Source organism: Lynx canadensis, chromosome B3 (genome assembly GCF_007474595.2).
Source record: "Lynx canadensis isolate LIC74 chromosome B3, mLynCan4.pri.v2, whole genome shotgun sequence".
NCBI lineage: Eukaryota > Metazoa > Chordata > Mammalia > Carnivora > Felidae > Lynx > Lynx canadensis.
This window is the reverse complement of record NC_044308.2, coordinates 133699840-133720978: the sequence shown is the minus strand read 5'-3', so window position 1 is coordinate 133720978 and position 21139 is coordinate 133699840. Positions and strand designations below refer to the sequence as shown.

At 43.0% G+C, this 21139-nt stretch overlaps 1 protein-coding gene across 4 annotated transcripts in view; it reads left to right on the top strand.

Moving 5' to 3' along the window:
• Window positions 1-1419: 1419 nt before the first annotated feature.
• The window catches only part of RPS6KA5 (ribosomal protein S6 kinase A5), a 177230-nt gene continuing 157510 nt past the window's right edge, over window positions 1420-21139 (top strand). Inside the window, exon 1 of one of the 4 annotated variants that reach the window (XM_030319783.2) lies at window positions 1420-1785. In XM_030319783.2, coding sequence (XP_030175643.1) covers window positions 1686-1785 — 100 coding nt within the window. In that variant the 5' untranslated portion in view covers window positions 1420-1685. The other 3 variants (XM_030319779.2, XM_030319781.1, XM_030319784.1) reach the window with 3 other exon arrangements.

Genomic DNA, 21139 nt, shown 5'->3' with positions numbered 1-21139 from the left:
TTCCTCCTTTTCCACTAAAAAACTCCTCTCCTTTGTTTATTGGACTTGTCTATGATTTTTCCATAGCTTGCACCTCTCAAGTTGCAATTCTCTGATATTCCTAAATAAACCCATTTTGCTGGTAAAATAAATGGCTATTTTATTTTATTTTTTTTAGGTTAACGGTTCTATCTTTGCCACAGTATTCTTGCCCTGTTATTTTTCTTTTTCTCCAGTCCATCCTTCTCACTGTAACTGAAGCTAACTTCCAAGAGAACAGCTTTGGTATTATAACTACTCTTTGAGACTCCCCAGCCTGGACTACAGTGCAGTACGAAATCCGCACTGCTTAGGATGGTAGTCAAGGTTCTCCATTGTCTTTAAGCACCTTACCTTTTTTAGCTGTTTCTCTTAGGTCATACTTCCACCCAGTCTTATCAATCACTTAACCCACCCTTGCCTTCTCTACTTCCAGGCTGAACGTCACAGCTCATTTCTGCATGAAATGTCTGCTGCTGGTATTTCTATCTAACCCATCCTTTAAGTTGGTTATCTCAAATTCCTTCTTGCCCTAAGAGCTTTCCCTGCTCCCCTACTGAGAATAATTATTGCCATCTGTGCAATTCTCTAACAGTTTGTACCACTGTTTTGTTTCACTCTGCTTTATATTTCCTGTGTATATACGGATTGTTTCTCACGTTCTATTGAAAGCTGCTTAGGGGAAGGTATTGTATTGTTTTATTAATCTCTGTATCCTTTTGATGACTTGGAGTATCTTGTACAAAATGGGAATGTCTATCCTTTGCAAAAGTCCTCACCGAGAGAGCTGGGATTGTGAATTTTTGCAATGTCTAATAACTACCTGCATTTACGCACAAATTCCACTTAACTTGTACAGGGCACACTAAGGCAAGTAACATCTTTTTTAAGACACGCTGTCTTTCAGCTGGGCACACGTCCGTGGGTCGCTGCTGGACCCCTCAGGTGTATCCGCAAACACGAGTGTGAGAAGCTCTTCCCTCTAGGCCCCTCCTCTGTCCATTGTGATTGGCGGACCAAATGTTCCAATCAGCCCTCCCCGCCTCTTTCAGCAATAGCCAATCACAGACTCCAAGCGCCTCCTGACTACTAGACACTGTTTACTAACAGATCGAAGCTGGGGAATAAGGGGTGTGACAGTTCTGGGGAGGTGAGGGAAGGGAAGGTCCTGACTGCGCGTGCGCAACAGCGGAAATGGGCGGGGCAGGATCTCAGGTCTCACCAATCAGAGTGGTCGCGTTTCTCCCTCTCCTGCCTCCCCGCCAAGCAACAACAATTCGAGGAGCTGGGCGGGGCGGCCCCCGAAGCATCAGAGAGGATTGCCCAATGGGAGCCGGCGTTCACAGATGCGCGCGCCCTGTGCCCAATAAGCGATGGCGGCTAGAATGGCTTCTCTACCTTGCTGACTGTGGGCGGAGCGGCCAGGAGGAGGAGGCGGCGGTGCAGGGGGCGGTTTGGTTGCGCGGTACTAGCGGTGCCCGCCGAAGGGGGAGGAGGCGGAGGAGCGAGCCGTGCGGCCAGAGCGGGAAAGAGACTCGTCGCTGCGTCCGAGTTCTGGAGCCGCCGCATCCCGGCTCCCGGAGCTGCAGCGCGAGCCGTGAGGGGCCGGGCGTCCGTTGTCTCCCGGGTTCCCGCGTAGGACCCCGCGGGATCGGAAAAGGGAGAAGATGGAGGAGGGCGGCAGCGGCGGCAGCGCCGCGGGGACCAGCGGGGACGGCGGCGCCGGGGGAGAGCAGCTCCTCACTGTCAAGCACGAGCTGCGGACGGGTGAGCGACCCCGCCCTCTGGCGGCCGGGCCCGGCGCGGGGGCGCGCCCTGAGGGCACGCGGGTGCCCGCACGGGCCGGGGGCGCGGGGCCGGGCAGTGGGCGTGGGGGGCGGGCCCGGGGCGGGGCCTCGCGGGCGGGGCGGGAGCCCGGGGTCCCTGAAGGTGGGGGCGACCCTGAGGGGGGCGCGGGCCGAAAGTTTTCCCGAGCCCGGGAATGAGCGGCGGGCGCGGGGCGTTGGGGCCGGCGGAGCGGCGGACTGCTGCCTGTTCGCACTCATCTCTGAGGATGTCTTCGCTCCCCCTTCCCTCACAGGTGACACATCTGTCACTGCATCCTGTCCGGGGCGAAAGGTGCGCCTTCCTGAGTGTGGGGTGAACGACGGTGTGTTTGGGAGCCTGAGTCGCTTCTCCTCCCCTCCTGTCCTTCCCTAACGGTGGTCCCGGTGGGGGTTTGTGGAACCATCCCCTAAGCCCCGGGGTCCTGTACAGAGTAAAGGGTGGCTGTTCCCCGGGGTGTTTCACGAGTCCAGTGTCTTGTGAGGTAGATAGGGATCGCGGGCTTTCAGGATCTGAGTGCTTTTATTTGCAATTATCATGAAATACTATACTTGGCCTTGAAGTCTTTCAAAGGTCGCTTGCGAAGAAGGTTCTGTAAATTTAAAGCTCTAAGTAGAAGCGACTAACCAGCCTGGTTAAGCGCTCACGTTGTAATGTTCTAACATTTGAGATCACTTGAGTTGTCCCAAGCTTCATACTTGTGAGATTACTTTATTCGTTGTGTGGGTCCGAGTGGCTCATTTTGGAAAAGGGTTATTTTGGCTAATCACGACAGTTTGGGTTTAGATTTGTGGAGCCCGGTCTCGTATTAGAGATACTTTTTCATTTCTGGACAATACATTTTAATACATTTAACGAGTTCGTTATTACTATTAAATGTTCTCGTGAGCATTTATTAAGGGTTATGATTCAGTTTCTTTGGCATATAAAGATGTAGATACAGAGCTTATACAGCAGATATCAGGTGCATACCTGGTACACCTCGTTACCATTTTGAACAGACTGTTAAGCTAACATCTGTCACCTGTTCTTTTAGTTTTTGTTATTTCTAAGGAGATTGCTGGTTAGCATTCCACTGCGTGCCAGTGTGGTGACTTAATTGAAGAGGGATGTCAAATGCATGTTTACTTATTTCAACATTTTTGAACTTTTTTTTTTTTTTTTGGTCATTGTGAATTTCTTATGTATCCTGAGCTAGTTACCCCAAATCTTTTTGAATTCCTAACATAACCTGTGTGGGTTTGGTTGGTTTGTTTTCTCTCTCTCAATTTAATAGACAACTTATGTTTTGAAAGAGCCATGAAGTCAGTTTTTTTTTTTTTCACTAAACATTTATTCAGTATTAAAATCTGATTTGTGCCAGCAGGCTCAGTATCAGGTGCTTTCTGGTGTGGAGATTTTGAATTTCTTTCCTTCTTTCTTTTTTTTTAAAATCTTATGTAACAATTCACTGATTTATATATGTAGAATTGTGCTGTATCACAAAAGCTACATGCACTCCTCAGCTGTTGGCCATGGTGCAACAAGCAGCTTTTTGCTAAGTGACCAGAGAGCAACCTATTTGTTATTAGCAGTAGACCAACTGCTCAGTGTCTGGGTTTTGCAAACAATGCTAGTTTTATAGAAAACAGTGAGTGCTGCTTTAGTTCTTCTCTGCTAACCCCGTGAATCATCACCTTCAAGTTTGCATTTTAGAAATTGTTCTGATAGATGGTGAGATTATCCTGAATTCATTAGTACTGTTAACCGTCAAAGGAAATGAACAGTCATTTTGATTTACTGCTGAACACTGGAACAACTGACCGGATATAGTGGTCAAAAATAGTGTTAAAATATAACTTTGAAGATTTGCTCATCTATAGCCAACTGCATCCTTGTCAGCACATGATGCTATAATAGGCATCAAAGTAATTTGATCTGATGTGGTCCTTTGCTTCTCACAACGTGGACAAGCATTATAGCCGTATCAAGTCAGCAGCTGGTGACTGTCCATTCGTGTCCAACACCATGTTGTATGCTGTAGAATGAATGAAAAGGCAATGACAGTCACGTGGAAAGCGTTCCACTTGTGTAGACATGGAAGGTGTTCCAGTTGTGTAGATTGAGTGGCCTGGTATACGTGGACGTGGGATCGGAAGACTTATTTCTGAATCCTAGCTCTGCCGCTTACTTGCTTGGGCAAGTCACTTCAACTCTTTCCAACTCACTTCTCTCATCTACGAAATGGGAGAATTGAATGAGACCCTGCTGAAAAAGTGCTAAGCAGTTTGCTTGGCACATGTGAGACACTCTGGAGATGTTGGTTGCATGTAAATCTGAAAATCATTTAATGATAGTATCTTTTCTTAAAGTGTGCACATTAGTCCCATGTAACCAAGAAAATAAATCACTTATGTGACATAGGCTTAGCCTATGTCACATTGCTGGCTCTCCTCTTTTTCTGGGTATATTTTGCCTTCTGAAGTAGAGTGGAAACTCCCCATGATACCTGCTACTGCTTAGCAGCCTGCGTGTATCACTTCAGTAACATTTAACACACAGCGCTGTAATAATGGATTTACTTGTCTGTGCTAGACTGTAGGGTTCTTGAGGGCAGACACCATGTCCTTTGTCCATTTTCAGCCCCTGGTGTATGGTATGGACTCAAGTATTTGTTGAATGAATTCATTGAGTAGATGAGAATCCAGGACCAAGCAACAACCAATAGTTGATTGTATTTCCCAGTATCTTGTAAATGTTAAGTGGTTGATAAATTGATGGCATTAATTATAAACACTGAAGAATGGAATAAATGATTGCTTGAATCAGTTAAGCATTTCTTGTCACTTTCTGTTTTCTAGGCTAAATGGCACTGGTGATACCAAAAATGATAAGCAAATGTTTTGCGCTCTAATAGGGGAGGAGACCATGTGGACCAGTAATTAGGATATATTGTCATAATCACAACAACAGAGGGATATACAGAGTATAAAAGCAGCAAAGAAAAGGTTAGGACCTTTAGGCTTCAAATAATCAAATCTCTCTGTTGAACAGTAACAACAACAAAAAAAGAGGGAGGGATTATTGGAAGGATATTGGATTACGTTACCCACTCATTTATTCAATAAATATTTCATTACCTCTTATGTCCTGACTGCTGGTTTAGATGGTGGGGTTACAAGATAGATATGGTCTTGCCATTGGAAGGGCAGAGTCGCGTCAAAAATCCTTGAGCCAGAGACATATATTGTTTGTACTCCCTCCATCTTGAATATTTGCTTGTTTCTTAGAAAAAAAAGCTTTTTTAAATGTTTATTTATTTTTGAGAGAGAGAGAGAGAGAGAGAGAGAGAGCGAGCGCATGAGTGGGGGAGGGGCAGAGAGAGAGGGAGACACAGAATCTGAAACAGGCTCCAGGCTCTGAGTTGTCAGCACACAGCTGGATGCAGGGCTTAAACTCACAAACTGTGAGACCATGACCAGAGCTGAGGTTGGACACTTAACCGACTGAGCCATCCAGGCACCCCAAATCTTTGCTTGTTTTTATGTGAAGGCTTCCTTCTTATCCATTGCTGTCTACCTTTTCCCACACAGGAAAGATCATTGTTGCTGACAGACCCCAAGTTTTACATCTTACAGCCGTAGGTATTGGAGAGATACTGCCCTTTGCACAATTTCAGGAATAAAAATTTCAGGGAAGGACCTTATTGACCTGGCTTTGGTCAGATGCCCACTTTCAGATCATTCAGTGAAGGCCAGGGAATGGGATCATGACTGACTAACATGACAGCTACTGTAGTGAACATGTGGATGGGGGTGAAACCAAACTCTTAGAAGAGGAAGGGTTGCTGGGAAGACATCTCTTCAGATGTCCTGCATTAAGAGAGAGAGCCCAACACTAAAGAGAGGGTCAGGGAAGGGATATTAGTTACCTATTGCTGTGTCACAAATTACCCCAAAACTTAGTGGCTTAAAACAACATGATTTCAGTGAGTCAGAGATCTAGGAGTTGCTTAGCTTGATGGTTCTGACTCAAGATCTCTCGTGAGATTGTAGTCAAGATGGTGACCAGGACTGCAGTCACCTGAAGACTTGTCTGGGACTGTAGGGTCCTCTTCTAAGGCATCTCTCTCTCATGTTGTTGGCAGGATGCCTCACTTCCTTGCCATGGGGACCTCTCCATACTGCTATTTGAATGTCCTTATGATATGACAGCTGGCTTCCCCAGAACAAGCAATTGGAGAAAAAGAACAAGGTGGAGGCAGCAGTATTTATTAAACAGAGTTTTTGAAATATAATTTACATACCATAAAATACACTTGTTTTAATTGTACAATTTAGTGAATTTTAGTATATTTATAGAGTTCTGCAACCATCATCACAATCTAATTTTAGAACATTTCCATCGCCCTGAAAAGAAACATCTTGCCCATTTTTATCAGCCACTCCGCATTTTCACCACCCATTCCCAACCCTAGGCAACTGCTAATTCTTCTTTCTGCCTCTGTACATTTGCCTAGGACAGTTCATGTAATAGATTTTTACAATACGTAGCCTTTTATTGCTGGCTTCTTTCACTGAATGTAGTGTTTTCAAGATTCATCCATGTTACAGCACGTATCTGCCCTTTATTTTTTTTAATTGACAGATACCATTTCATTATATGGATATGCCATATTTTGTTTATCTGTTCATTAGTTGACTGACATTTGGGTTGTTTTCACCTTTTGGCTATTGTGCATAATGGTGCTATGTACATTTGTGTACAACTTTTTGTGTGTGGATCTATGTTTTTGTTTCTTTTGTGTACATTCCAAGAGTAAAATTACTGGATCCCATGGTAGGTCTGTGTTTAACTTTGTGTTTTCCAAAGTGGCTTTACCACTTTATGGTCCCAGTAGCAATGTACAGGGCTCCAGTTAACATCCTTGTTAACGCTTGTGATTATCATTTTGCTTGTGGCCATCCTAGTAAGAGGTGGTATCTCACCATGGTTTGGATTTGTGTTTCCCTAATGGTTAATAATGTTAACCATCTTTTCATGTGATCGTGGGCCAGTTGCATATGTTGAGAGAAATATTTGTCTCTTCAGATCCTTTGCCCATTTTTTAATTGGTTAATTTGTCTTTTTATTATTGGAATGTGAATCTTTATGTATTCTTAATACAAGTCTCTTACCAGATATGTTCTCCCATGAAGTGGGTTGTCATTTTGTTTTTATTTTTGATGGCATCCTTCTAGGCACAAAAGCCTTTAATTTTGGTGAAGTCCAATTTATCTTTTTTGTTTCTTGTGCTTTTGGTATTGTATCTAAGAGACCATTGACTAATCCAACGTTCAAGAAGATTTATACCTATTTTCTTCTAAGAGTTTTATGGTCTTAGCTGTTGTATTTGGGTTTTTGATCCATTTGTTGAAAGACTATTCTTTCCCATTTTATTGTCTTTCCACCCTTGTGGAAAATCAATTGACCATAGATGTATGGATTTATTTCTAGACTCTCTTTCCTTATGCCAGTACCACATTGTGCTGACTATTGTAACTTTTTAGTGAGTTTTGATCTTGGGAAGTGTGAGTCCTCCAATCTTGTTTTTCTTTTTCCAAATGGTTTTAGCTATTCTGGGTCCCATGAAGAACCGTATGAATTTTAGGATTAGCCTGTCAAATTTTGCAAAGTCGTCCACTGGCATTCTGTTAGAGATCACATTGAGCCTGTAGGTCAGTTTTAGGAGTATTTCCATCTTAGCATAGTAAGTCTTCTGATCCATGAACATGGAAGGTTTTTCCATTTATTTAGATCTCCTTTCATTTCTTTTAACAACATTTTGTAGTTTTCAGCGTATAAGTTTGTATATTTTCGTTAACTTTGTTCCTAAATAGTTTATTCTTTTTGACGTTATTGTAAAAGGAATTGTTTTCTTACTTATTTCAATTTCTGTTCATTGTAAGTATGTAGAGATATAATTTATTTCTGTATATTGATCTTGTATCCTGCAACTGAACTAGTGTATTAGTTCTAATAGTTTTTTAGTGGATGTCTTAGGATTTTCTACCTATAAGATCGTGTCATCTGCAAGTAGAGATGGTTTTACTTCTTCCTTTTCAATGTACATGCCTTTTATTATTATTATTATTATTATTATTTTTTTTTTTTTTTTTGCTTAATTGCCCAGGCTAGAACCTTTAGTATGATATGTTCAGTAGAATTGGTGAGAGTACACATCCTTGTCTTGTTCCTGATCTTAGGGGGGAAGATTTAGTTTTTTACCATCTTTCACCATTATGTATGAGGTCAGCCACAGGTTTTTCATAGATGCCCTGTATGAAGTTGAGGAAGTTCCCTTCTTTTCCTAGTCTATTTGGATGGTTTTTTTGTTTGTTTTTTTGTTTTTTGATCATGAAAAGGCATTGGATTTTGTGAGATGCTTATTCTGCACCTATGCAAATGATCATGTGGTTTTTTTTTTGTTTGTTTTATTGGTGTGGTATATTACATTAATTCGGAGGTGTTAAGCCAATCCTGCATTCCTGGGATAAATCTCACTTGGTCCTCAGTCCGTAAGTCAAGAGGGATTCAAGTATATCTTGGGCAGAAAAGCCTTCTCCGGTGGCAAGTCTCCTGTCGTATCAGACCCAACATTAATCTTCTACTCCAGAGCAAGAAAGAATCTTGAAACCTCAGCTTCCTGGAGACATAAGTGGTTTGGTGGGCAGGATTGAATTCTTCCTGTGAAAAAGAAGCTGATGCTTGGTGAAAACCCCTCTAGGGAAAAATCTAACATAATAACATCATGTGTTGATTGAAACTTCACAATTAAATCCACCATGGAGAGATGTCAGTCCCAGAATGCAGTGGGAGGGAGGGGTTGTCACAGTTATTTCCTTTGAGCTCCCATAATGATTTACAGATCTCTTTATGCACCTCCAAGGTGTGAGCACTCCTACATTCCTCTGGTTTGTGAAGGCAGATGAATAGGGTCTGAAATAGAATCTTGCCCTCATTATGTTTGTCCCTAGCAATGTCCCTTTGGGTTCAGCTATGGTTGTTCCTCCAAAAATCAAGTGAGCTCTCTGGGCTTAATACCTTCCTAAAGTATTGAGTGAGCTGATGATCTCACTTTTTTTTTTTTTTAACATTCAGTAGGCATTCTCCCCTGTGACTGCAGACAGAATAGGGAGGTAAAATTCCCAATTTTTAGTACAGTACTTGGTATTGCAGTTACTTTATTTCACACTCAAGTTTTAGTGTAGGTGTGCTTCTTTTTATAACCAGTGTGTTCCTGACAAAAAATTGTGTAAATAATATTTTTGTATATCAAACTATTTAGGATATAGAAGGTGAACTTGCTACTTAAAAGAATTCTGAGGTTAATTCTTGAATTAAAACTTTTTGATTGTAGCGCCTGGGTGGCTCAGTCGGTTGAGCATCTGACTTCAGCTCAGGTCATGATCTCACAGTTTGTGAGTTCGAGTCCCACATCAGGCTCACCGCGTCAGTGCAGAGCCTGCTTCGGATCATCTCTCCCCCTCTCTCTTTGCCCCTTTCCTGCTTGTGCTCTTTCTCTATCAAAACTAAATAAAAATTTAAAAAAAAAAACCCTTCTGATTAAGTTCTCCATTGGTAAGCTTTACCATTACTTTGTAGATTTGGCCTTATGTTGCTGTTTTCTGACATCGTCCTCACAATTTAGGTAGGTGCAAATAGGTAAATGGTGGAGTCTTGTGTGGCAGGCTGAATAAAGACACCCCAAGTCCTCCAAGGTGTCCATGCCCTAACCTGTAACCTATGAATGTTTCCTTACAAAGCCAAGAAACCCTGCAGGTGAGATTATCCCAGATTATCCAAGTGGGCCTCATGCAAACACAGGGTCCTTATAAGAGGGAGACAGAAGGGTCAGAGTCAGAGAAGGGGATGTGACTGTGGAAGCAGAGCTTGAAGTGATGCCATTGCTGAAAGGGGGCCATGAGCCAAGGAATGTGGGCAGCTCTCCTGTCACTTTGATTTTAGCTCTATAAGATCCGGTTTCAGACTTCTGATCTCCAGAACTCTAAGAAGACAAGTTTGGGTTGTTAATAAACCATGAAGTTTAGGGGTTGTTTTTCTTTCTCTTTTTACAGCAATAATAGGAAACTATTAAACCTTGCTTAAGATTGGGTGAGCCAAGAGATAATTTTGCCCCAAGCCTGGATAACTGGGTATGATAACAATGTGAAGCAGGCAGTTATCGAAGCAACTATTTTAGTAGAAAATGGTAACAAGTGTTTTTCTTAGTAGAAGCAGAGTGGTGTCCTCTCTAAGGAATCCCCAAGAAGACATTCCTTTCTGATGTTAGTACCAACCCTAGCTGAACTGCTTTTGACCAGCTGTTCTGTTTTTCCTAGGAACGCTGTGAAATGGGTCCCTCTTTTATCAAGTTAGTGCTAGAAAGCTTCACAACTCAGGCCTGTATCACATAAAATTGTGGTCTGGCATGCATCTTTAAGTCTCTTTCTAGTATCATTTTTTTGTCTCTAATCTGCCTTCTTTTTCTGTTTTCGTTCTTATGCTTTAGTTCATCCAAGTAATTTGCCTTGAATCTTTTCTAGGCCAGAGGAAGGATTAGGTAAATATGTAATTAAATGCATTTATATTCAAACACATACAAACAAAGCATAAATAATATTGGCAATATGGGAAGATACTTGACTTTCTCTTCAGTGTTTTGCTTCTTAAATAAAATGTTTGTCATATGGTGTTCATGCTATTTTTATATTTCTCCTAAAAGAAAAAAAGTGAGGTCTTTATTAACTAATAGCACTTTTGTTTTTTTTATACAAATGATAAAAATGAGAGAAATAATGAGAAATTAATCAAATAGAGGCATACTTTTAAAAATGAATTCTGTTGGCACAAGGGTGGAGAGCATACACAGGGCTGTCTTTGTACCAGGCAGTTTTCTACATTAGTGGAATATCCCTTCATCAACTGGAAAATTCAGTCAACTGAAGCACTCTGTCCTCTGACCACATCAATACTGGAGTGGAATTATATGTTTTTCCTAAGGGAGAAACTATTCAAAATATGCAATAAGGATAATGTTGCACCTCAGATCTAAATATGATGCTGCCTTAAGAGGGCATGAATGCTGAATCCTAGCAGAATTGCAGTGACACTTTCCTGTGAACTTGCCCCCATAAGTCCTTTGTATTTATATCATCTGTTCGTAAGGAGGCATTATAATTACGGCTGGATTAGGGCAAATCTATGGTACACACACAAATCAAACTCATCACCTAATTTTGCCATGTATAAGTTGGGCAAAACAGCCACAGTTTTATTCATTCATTAAGGACTGTTGAATTCCTACAGTGCGTCTGGCACTGTACCAAATGCTGGGTTTTAGCAAGGAACAAACTGTATGGCTCCTGCCCTCACTGAGCTATAGCTGAGAGAAATACCTTAAATACACAATCATACAACCAGCCATATGATTGCAATTGTGATAACTCTGTGAAGAAATACAGGGTCCTGGGGTGCCTGGGTGGCTTAGTTGGTTAAGCATTGGACTCTTGATTTTGGCTCAGGTCGTGAGCTTGCGGTTTGTGGGATCAAGCTCTGAGTTGGGCTCTGTGCAGATGGTGCAGAGCCTGCTTGGGATTCTCCCCCCCTCTCTCTGTCCCTCCCTGCTCGCACTCTCTCTCTCTCAAAATAAATAAATATTAAAAAAAAAAAAAAAGATACAGGGTTCTGTGAGAGAGTCTGACAGGAGGGCCTGGCATCATGTTAGGGGTGAGAGAAGGCTTCCGTGAAGTGGTGACATTCAGCCGAGGCCCTGGCCATCACAGGGTGGCGAGTCGGGGGAAGTGACACAGATGGTCCTAATGTGGGACATGGTTTGGCACACCAGGGTTACTGGAAGACAGGCCTCTGTCCCTCGGACATCATATCCAAGCAGGTGAGTCACAGGAAATGAGGCTGAAAAGCTGGCCAGAGCCATTTTGTGCAGGGATTTGAAGGTTATGATGAGGTGTTCAGGTGTTATCCTGAGTGCAGCATGAGGCCGTGAAGGATTTTTCTGAGATTAGTTTTGCACTGTAAAAAATGGCTCCCGCTCTTGTGAGGAGAATAGGCAGGAAGATTGCATGAAGGGAAACTAGTTAAGTGCTGTTGCAGAAGTTCAGATGGAATGTACAGTTTGGATTAGGTAACAGATTAAGAATTGTGAATATGTTTGCGATGTATTTAGGAGATAGAATCTCAGCAGAACTTAGTGTTGTATTCATAGAGGGTTTTCTGGCTGGAACAAACGTGTGTTTGAAGGTGCTCTTTGTTCAGATGGTGTATTAATTTTCCATTGTTGCATAACAAATTACCACAAATATAGGAATCATAATAACACCCATTTATTAGCTCATAGTTCGGTGGGTTAAAAGTCCTCCCTCCCAGCATGGCTGAAATCAAGGTAGTAGCCATACTACTCATGTCTGGAGGCTCTGGGTAAAAATCCACTTCCAAGCTCGTTCTTGTAGTTGGCAGATTTTAGTTCCTGTAGTTGTTGGCCTGAGGTCCCAACTTCCTCGCTGGCGGTGAGCCGGGGGCCTCTGTCAGCTGGTAGAAGCCATCTGCATTCTTTCTCATTTGGCCCTCCATCTTTAGGCAACGGAAAGTCTTTGACTCCCTGACTTTTAGATCTTCTTCTGTGATCTCTAGGCCCGTATGATTAGGTCAGTTCTACCTAGTTACTCTGCTCATCATAAGGCCAACTGATTTGGGACCTTAGTTACATCTGCAAAAATCCTTTATTGCAAGGGTGTTACCAGATTCATTCATTCAAGGGGCAGGAGATCGTGCAGAGCCTCATGACGGGCTCATCTTATACCTCTGCCTTAGAACTCACAGATGGTAAATCATATATGGGAGTGGGCAGAAAAGATAGGATCCAGTTTTACGTGGATCAAAGCAAGTTTGAGATATGTTTGACATATTCTAATGAACATACATGGTGAGAGTAATCACGGGTAATGAAAGCTTGCTGTGTGCCACCTAGTAGGTAGGTGCTTTCATTGACTCATTTAATCCACACCATAACCTTATGAAGTGAGTGCTATTACTATTCCAGTTTTCCAGACGGGGAGGCTGAGTCTTAGAGAGGTTCCCTGACCTGTTCAGGGTTACCCAGGAAGTAAGTAGAAGAACTAGTTTTGAAACCCAGGCAGTCTGGCCCAAGTCCCATCTAAATCACCGTGCTTTAGTTCTTTAGTAAGGTGTGGGTCTGAAGCTTGGGAAAGATGTTTGTGCTGCAGGCAGTGATCCTAGCATCGGTGGCATTTAGGTGACATTGAAGGCCCAGGTGGAGATGGGATCAAATTAGGAGAAACTGTAGAATCGAGAGAGGAAGAGGACTCAGAAGCAAGCCCTGAACAACTCGACAGTTCAGAGGATGTGTAGAAAAGGAGGTGCTACAAAGGGGCACCGAGGGGAAACAGCCAGAAGAAAAGCCAAGAAAGAACCTTGTGGAAGCCCAGGTGGAATGGTGCTTCATGGGCACATGTCCAGTCCGACTGCTCAACTCACCACCTTATCTAGAGTGGCCATGGCCTCGAGTTGGCAGGAGAAGCCAGAGCGGATGGGCTGAGGGAATGGTTGCAAGGGGAAACAACTTTGAGAGTCTTGGTTCTGGAGGGGATTAGAGAGAGGGACTTAGCCAGACAGAACCTGGGGGTTCGAGGTGGGTATTTCTGGTTATTTTAATGTGAGTGGTGTTAGAACATGCTAGATACCATGAGTCTGAATCCATTACAGAGAGAGAGAGAGAGATTGAGATCAAAACTCCACAAGTGCGAGCAGATAGCTGATAGCAGCAGGGTCCCTTAGAGGAAGGGGACATGAAGTGGAAGCAGAGATTGGCCTCTGATAAGAGAATGCCACCGCTTCTAGGATAATACAAGGGAAGAGGTAGAGGATACAGGTGCATTTGTTGATTTAGTGGCAGGAAGATATGGGAGTTTTGAGCTCTTGTATTTTTTTTTCCCCTCTATGAATTGTGAAGCAAAGGCAATTCTGTATTCAACAAGAGAAAAAGAACTTCATCGTTTAAAAAAAAAAATTGTTACTCTGGTCTTTTAAAAATTCTTAGATCTAGAAAAACACCCAGAAAGTTGACACAGAATGTGCCTGCTATAAGATGAAAGTTTACAGAACGTTGTGGAACCGCTTATGGAAAAGAGGTTTTCAGGCATAGCCATTGAAATGCTTCTGTGCTCTCCCAGAGGTCAGTTCTCTGAACATGTTCTCTGGATCATGCCAAAATTCTTAGTAAGCATAATGTTCTTTTTCTTCTTTTTGAAGTGTTTTATATTTAGTTCACTTCTTCTAAGTTAAATTTATTTGGTACGCGTATTGGAAAAAAGGCTGTTTGTTACTGCTTTATAAGCATTTTGTTTCCTTATTGACTCCATTTTCATGCTGGCCCAATCGTGCCATTCCAAAATCAGCTGGATAAGTAAACATGACTGTTTTATACACCAAAAGTACAGTGAGTCTTCAAGGTAAGTGACCCTGGCAGTAAGAGAAAAGTGGGCAGCATTGTCTTAAAGTACACAGATATTAAATATAACTTTGTTCTGCCTCCAGCAGAACGCTGTCCAGAGACATGGTTGGAGGCCCAACCACAAATCTAAACAGCTTCAGAATAGCTTACCACCTGGCAGTTAAAAGGAACCTGATGTGCTAACTATTTAGCGTATTTTCCGGCTCTCGTATATTCCCTAGAACTGGGCTAATTGGACCCTGCTGACAGAGGTTAAAGATTCTAGATTTCAGAGTTATGTATGTGCTGGCAATACTGCGCTGGACACACAGAGCTTATCTGATAAATTGTTTCATAAATAATTTAGTTCCCCCTGACACAAAGAAAAAAAGAACTAAAACAGCAGAGGAAGATTTGTTTCTCACTGCATACAATTGTCACCTTTTGACTGAAACTAAAATTAACCCAAGAAGCTTATGTTTTTGTAGTGTTGAATAAGAAAAAGCAAGATTTCATAAGAAAAGTTATTTTATAACTTTATTAGGTTGGTCTCAGCAAATTAGATGCTAAATACATATTTCCTAGTTGGCATATTAAAAATAAAGCCAAGCATATTAAATAAAGATGATTGAGTCAGATCGTGCTCTCACACCTCTTTCTGAAATCTTCCACTTCCTCAGAGAACTTACTCCCATTTTCTCCCTCCCCTTTCCCTCATCCTCAAACTCTCCTTCCCACGAACACATTTGAATCGTCTTGTTAAGAAAAAAAAAAATCTTCTGTGGCCCTCGAGTCTTTGCTGTCGTTCTCTGTTCCACCAGTTTTTGAAAGAGCAGTTTATACAGCTGTTTCTACTTTGTTATCTCCCGTTCATTCTTTGATGTGCTGCAGCAGAGGGCTTCTGTCCCAATCTGTCCAGCATGACGGTACCCTCTGAAGTCACCAAGGTTTCCCTGTTTTCCTGATCCGGTGGAAATGTCTGTTTTACTTAACCTCTTTCAGAGCACCTGGTGCTCAGGTGCTGGCACTGACTTCCCTTCACCCAGGGACACTCTGCCCTTCCTCCTGGTTCTTTTTCCCTGGCCTCCATCGCTGTGCGTGTCTCGTAAATATTGGTAATCCATCGTCAGCCCTCTTTTCTTGTAAATATGCATACTGTTTCTGGGAAATCAGTCATCGTCGTGGCCTGAACTACTATCCAAGTCTATTTTCAGCATGGCTGTCTTCATTGAGTTTCTGATCAGTTATTCCCAACTGCCTACCGAACAGAAAACGGGCAGGCAGCCCACAGGTACCTTACACTCTCAAGTTGAATAATGCTTCTTCCTCCAGCTTTCCATGTTGTATTTCGTGGGACTGTCATTCTCCATCCCTCCAGGACCCTAGCTAGAACCATCCTGGACTTCCTCCTCTACCTTACGTTCTCCCTGCCTACCCGTTCACTCTCCCCGTTGTGTAGTTTATAAGTCTGCAGTATCTCCTTTATCTGTTTCTTGCTCCCCCATTGCCACTGCCACAGTCTTAGATCAGTGTCTAACCTGATGGTAATACCTATCATCTATTGAGCTTTGTGTGTGTTAGGAAATCTGCCAAGCATTTTGTGTGTTTCATTGAATTCTGAAAACGTACACGTGTGATTAGTATTGTCTCTGACACCCGCAGTGCCCAAGCCCATTTTCTATCTGCCTCACTCTAGAGTTCAGTCGTAGCAAAGAGTTCTGTGTGGGCTTCGGCTCACTACAGTTTGATGGTGTCAAATTTCAGGTATACGTGCTGAACGTTTTTACTTTCTGCCCCAGGACTTTGACTTTAAGGGTTGGGACCCTAGTGGGAGCTGGCTCGGCAAGCACAAGTGCGTATTCCAGAAATGTACGGAGGGAATGTCCCACTGGGGCCACCCTCACCTAATGGGGGATGATGGAAGCTGATAATAAATGCTTCTCTGTATTGATCCGAGAGTGGAAAATTCTGACGGGCATTCCATATGTTCCTCAAAAGGTCCAGGTCCAGATTAGATTGAGTTGATAATGCATCCTTGTATTGGCTTTTCCTTCTTCCCTATTCACTCTCCTGAGTTCTTCCTCACTCCTTCTCACTGGGATTACTTTCCAAACAAACTATGTGCCCGTGAGCCCCAGCTAAGACATTACCTCACTGGCTCTAGGAAGCATACTTCAGATGGGGTATCGGAGTGGGTCGCCCACTGGTGACATCGCAACGGGGAGGGACACCATTGCTGGCGGTAACCCCTGTCATGTGTGACAGAACAATTACTGAGACTCCGACCTGCAAGGCATTGGGACTGGCATTGAATGGAAGGCGAAGCATTGGGTCATGTTGCAGCTCTGTGACTTGAGTGGTATGGGGACAGTGGTAATTATAAAAGGACCCTGGAGTTGACTGACCTCTTTTACCTTTGGAAACGTTGAAAATGAGGGACTGACAGACTTAGGCCAGCCAGCTATCATTGCAGGACACACTGTGAAAAGACAGCCTCCATGGCAGCATTTGAAAAGATTGTCATTGTCTGCAACCAGAGGACAGCTGATGCTAAGGAAGCAGGCCCTGGATTTAATCCTAAGGGTGGGAAAGCCGTATATCTTCTTGGGTAGGTTTGTACCTCGGCGGCTGAGCTAACCTGAGAATTACGTTTCCCGGAACTCCCCTCTGGGTTCTGGGTTAGCACTGGCCACAGAGATATTTTGAGCAAGATTTAAAGGCAGAAGTGAAGCAGCAGCCGTATTTCTTTTACATGTGAAGGTTGGTACTAGGCACTGCTGCGGCTCCCACACGTTGTTGCCAATCTGCTGTGTCATATTGTTGGCATGCAGCTTTAACCGCCAGGCCTGTAGCTCTTTTAGCTCCTGTTGGTTCACCTCCATCAACTGCTTAGAATCCTTGGTCATAATGTGCAGCTTTTCCCCAGGGTGCCTGCGTCATCAAAGTTGGAGGCGCGGAAGGTATGAGAGACAGACAGGTTGTTACTTACCTTCATGGGTTCCAGCTTGTCTTTGGGATTACAGTCTATCCTTGCTCCTGCCCACTTCACGTTCACCTTTCCTTTCCACTTGCTTGCCCTGCTCTCTTCAGACTCAGCTCCAGACAGAGAAGCAGCAGGATTACGTAGACTCTTGAACTCTCATACGTGTGTGGGATCAAATCCCTAAGTAAGTCCTTTTTCTATGTTGTTCATATATACACCCTGCCTCTTCTATACACCTGAATACATACCTAGGGTATTTAGAGTCAAAGTCAGCACCCTCAGATGGAAGGAGTAGGACCCTCAGATCTCTGATGGGGACATCTGGGTGGATGAGCCTGATAATTTTGGACCCCTGAATTTCCCTGATCCTCGGGACAGGCAGAATCAGTGTCTTGTTAGAACAGAACAGCCCTCCCTTGTTTGGACACCATGCAAAGATCTTGTTGAGGTTCATGCCTCCCAGAATGATGCTTGTCCTCTTTAGAATCTGCCCCACCCTCTACCCCTGTTTCTTCTAGAACAACTAGATGCAATCTTTGCATAATCTAATCAGGGATATTCTTGTTCTGGGAGGAAATACTCAGACAAATAATTCCAGGAGCCGGCTAATAAGTACCAATAGGAACAGGAGGAGTTTGTGGGGGAGTGGATCTTGAAGGTACTGGGCCAGGAGTGGCAGAATAATAAGGCTGGATGGGGGAGAATTTATTAACATGGGAGCACTATTCATAACTCAGGATTTAATATCCTGGTAACCTGGTCCTAATATACTGCAGGGATAGTTTCTTGAAGCTTGGACATGAATATGACTTACAGTAAATTAGATAAATATGTTCTTAGATAAATATGCAAGAACAGCTTTGGCAGAGTATCAAAGTCAGAAGTCTCAAAGAAGAAAGAATATTAGAATAGTTTTATTGTATGAGACTAGAGAACATACTATCTGATATGTTCCTTAGGAGGGTCCAAAGAAAACACTTCGCTCAACAAGGTAATCCAGAATGCACTGGTGACGGGAAACAGACTGGGGTTGATAGGAGGTGCTACCATGGAATGGGGTTCCCTAGTGTCCATAGAAATGATAGGATTCTGGAGACACAAAAGCCAAATGGTGGTACTTATCATCAGGGGCAAGGTCGATGTAATTACCATAATGGGCCAAGTAGCATTCAGGGTGCCTTGACCTGCAGAGATCTGTGGCAATGGCACCAAAAAAGGTGGACAACCAACCAGGATGTTAACTTGATTAAGACCTTCGTCTCTGAGGGATCTGAGCCTTCACTTGCCCTTGGACTCTGGTTTCTCCAGATGCCTCTTCACTTTTTTACCAGGCACAGAAGCACCAACAAACATCCTAGTAAATTCCTTCAGTTCAAGATAAGCTCTTCCCTGTCACCATTATATGGTAGCAACCAGCTCCTCCTTGAAAGACTCAGTGACTATTTTTTTCCGGATTTATTTGAGCTATAATTGACATGTAACATTGTGTAAATTTAAGGTGTATAGTGGAATGATTTGGTACACGTGTGTTCAGTGACAGAGATGGGAGGGAATTTGAGCTATAGTCTATCAGTTGCCTCTGAAGCAGCGCCTCACATCATTTTCAAACTCTTTCAATCAGGTTTTGACTCACTTTGCCCTAACAGTGCCTTCTCTCAAGTATGCTCACCACCCGTCTTTTCCTTTCGGCTCCAGGGCTTTTTCAAGGTCCACCACCCAGCAGGAGATAGTGGTGGGAGGGTGCAGAGGCTTATTCAGACTGGAAATGCCTGGAAGTTAATGTACCCTCTAGGACAGCCCTTAACTAGAGGGAGTAGGAGCCAGTGGAGAAATGCTTCTCCTTGTCTTTGCACAGGCCATTTTAACAGCTTTCTAATCATTTTCAGAGAGTCTGGTAAGATTAAGCTCCAGTTGCCCACAGCAATGAGCATCTCAATACAGCATCCTCGTATTGGTTCAGGCTCCTTTCCAGTTTCACCCTCTGTGGTCCTTTTTTTCTCCTGCCAATTAAATTGTCTCTATACAAGTCCTCTGTGATGCTCTGTTTTTGGAAGGAATCTAGATTCAGACAAGTACAACTCTGTGTGTGTGTGTGTGTGTGTGTGTGTGTGTGTGTGTGTATGTCTGTCTGTGTCTCCCTACCTACCCATCCATCCATCCATCCATCCAACCAACCAACCACAGATTATAAATAAGAGTCTTAGAGGGATAGGAATAATTTCTTAGTGCAGCTTTAGTAACCGGTGGAGATTGAATTCATCTGAAGCCAAAACACAGCAGTGCTCTTCTTCCTTGATTTTCTGCCTCCCCACATTTGAAGATGAAATCAGTAAACCTTAGCTGGTCCTTCAGTGTCCTTAGTGATCTGGCTCTACCTGCTTGTTCATAGGGTTGTTCATAGTTCACTGGTCTGCAAGTTGGTGCCAATAAGTTCCTTTCCTTTCCTTGTGTTTTATTGTAGGGAGATGCACCCCTCACAGTCTGTTTGGGAAAAGTGTACTTTTTCTGTTTCTTTTCTGAGATCAACTCTTGTTGTGTTTCTTTTTTCGGTTGTTGTTTGTTTGCTGGTTTCTGTTCTTAGTTTTTGTATTTCTGTTTTAGGACTTTTTTTTTTTCATATCCCAAATGCTTGTTTGAAGATTTTAAGTTGCATTTGGAGGGTTGTGCTGCCATTTTCTTCAGCTTTGTGTCTTTTCAAAAGGAGGGGGAGGGATTCATTGGCTGAAATGCTTTTATTTAGCGTTTTCTGATTTTCACAGTAGTTTTTCTGTGTCTGTGACCTGCTCTTTCTGTGTATCTGTTCATTCCCTACTTGGAGAGTTCTATAGCACCCTCCTCTGTGCACTTTCTTTTATGGATGGTGTTGGCGGGGGGGGGGGCATGTCTTGTTTGTCTTTTGTTTCTGTGGGATCTTTCATTTTTTTCCTATTCCCTTCTTTCTCTCCACTTCTTGTGTTCCCAAGGGCACATCTCCTTCTCTCTCTGTCTCTGGTTTGCCCTCAGAAGTTGTGCTTCTGTCTCCAAGGCTGCCATTTGTGTCCAACCCCACTGACCCTCGACCTTCTTTCCTGGCTAGTGTTTTGAAGTAAAGTGCTGGCCTATGTGTAGTCTTTGGGCTTTTATCTTGGGCCCTTTCTGGGCATGATTTTTTTTCTTGCTTTGTCTAAGTCCTCAGTTCTCCTCTGCTCTTTTCAGTGCCTCATAGGTGTCCCTCCCTGCCTCCAAACCTGCAGGCTTGGCTGTGGGAGTGGCAGGAGCTTGGTTGGAATTTGGTCTGTTTTTCTAGTACAGGTCATTTGAAGGTTGTGGTATTCCTTGGTCCTGCCCAAGGCATGGGTCACATGTGGCTTTATTTCCTCTCTTTGTTGGTTTTATGGTGGTTTTTATTTTTTTGGGGGGGTGAACAGGAAGCCTTTATCATCTTCCTAACCCGAAGTTTCTCTGTACTTTGAAACACTCAGCTTAGACTTCACATTCTTCTCTTCTTTGAAATCTTCCTTATAGTTTTCCAGTTTCCATGCTCAAATATTTACTACTTGTGCTCCTAACTACTTTTACTTCTAATAGGTACATTTTTATATTGCAGTGTAATCATATATTTGTGTTTCCCTTCACCCCATCAAATTGTGACTATCTCTAAACTGACAGACCACATTTCTTTGTTGTGTCAACATAGTAGGTACCCACTAAATAGATTACTTTACTTAAAGCAGCATAGAAACTGTCAGTTGATGAATGCCACCTCTATCAGCTATGAACAATGTGAATATTTTTAAGTCATATTGTTTAAATTTTTTTTATTTTAGAGAGAGTGTGAGTGGGGGAGA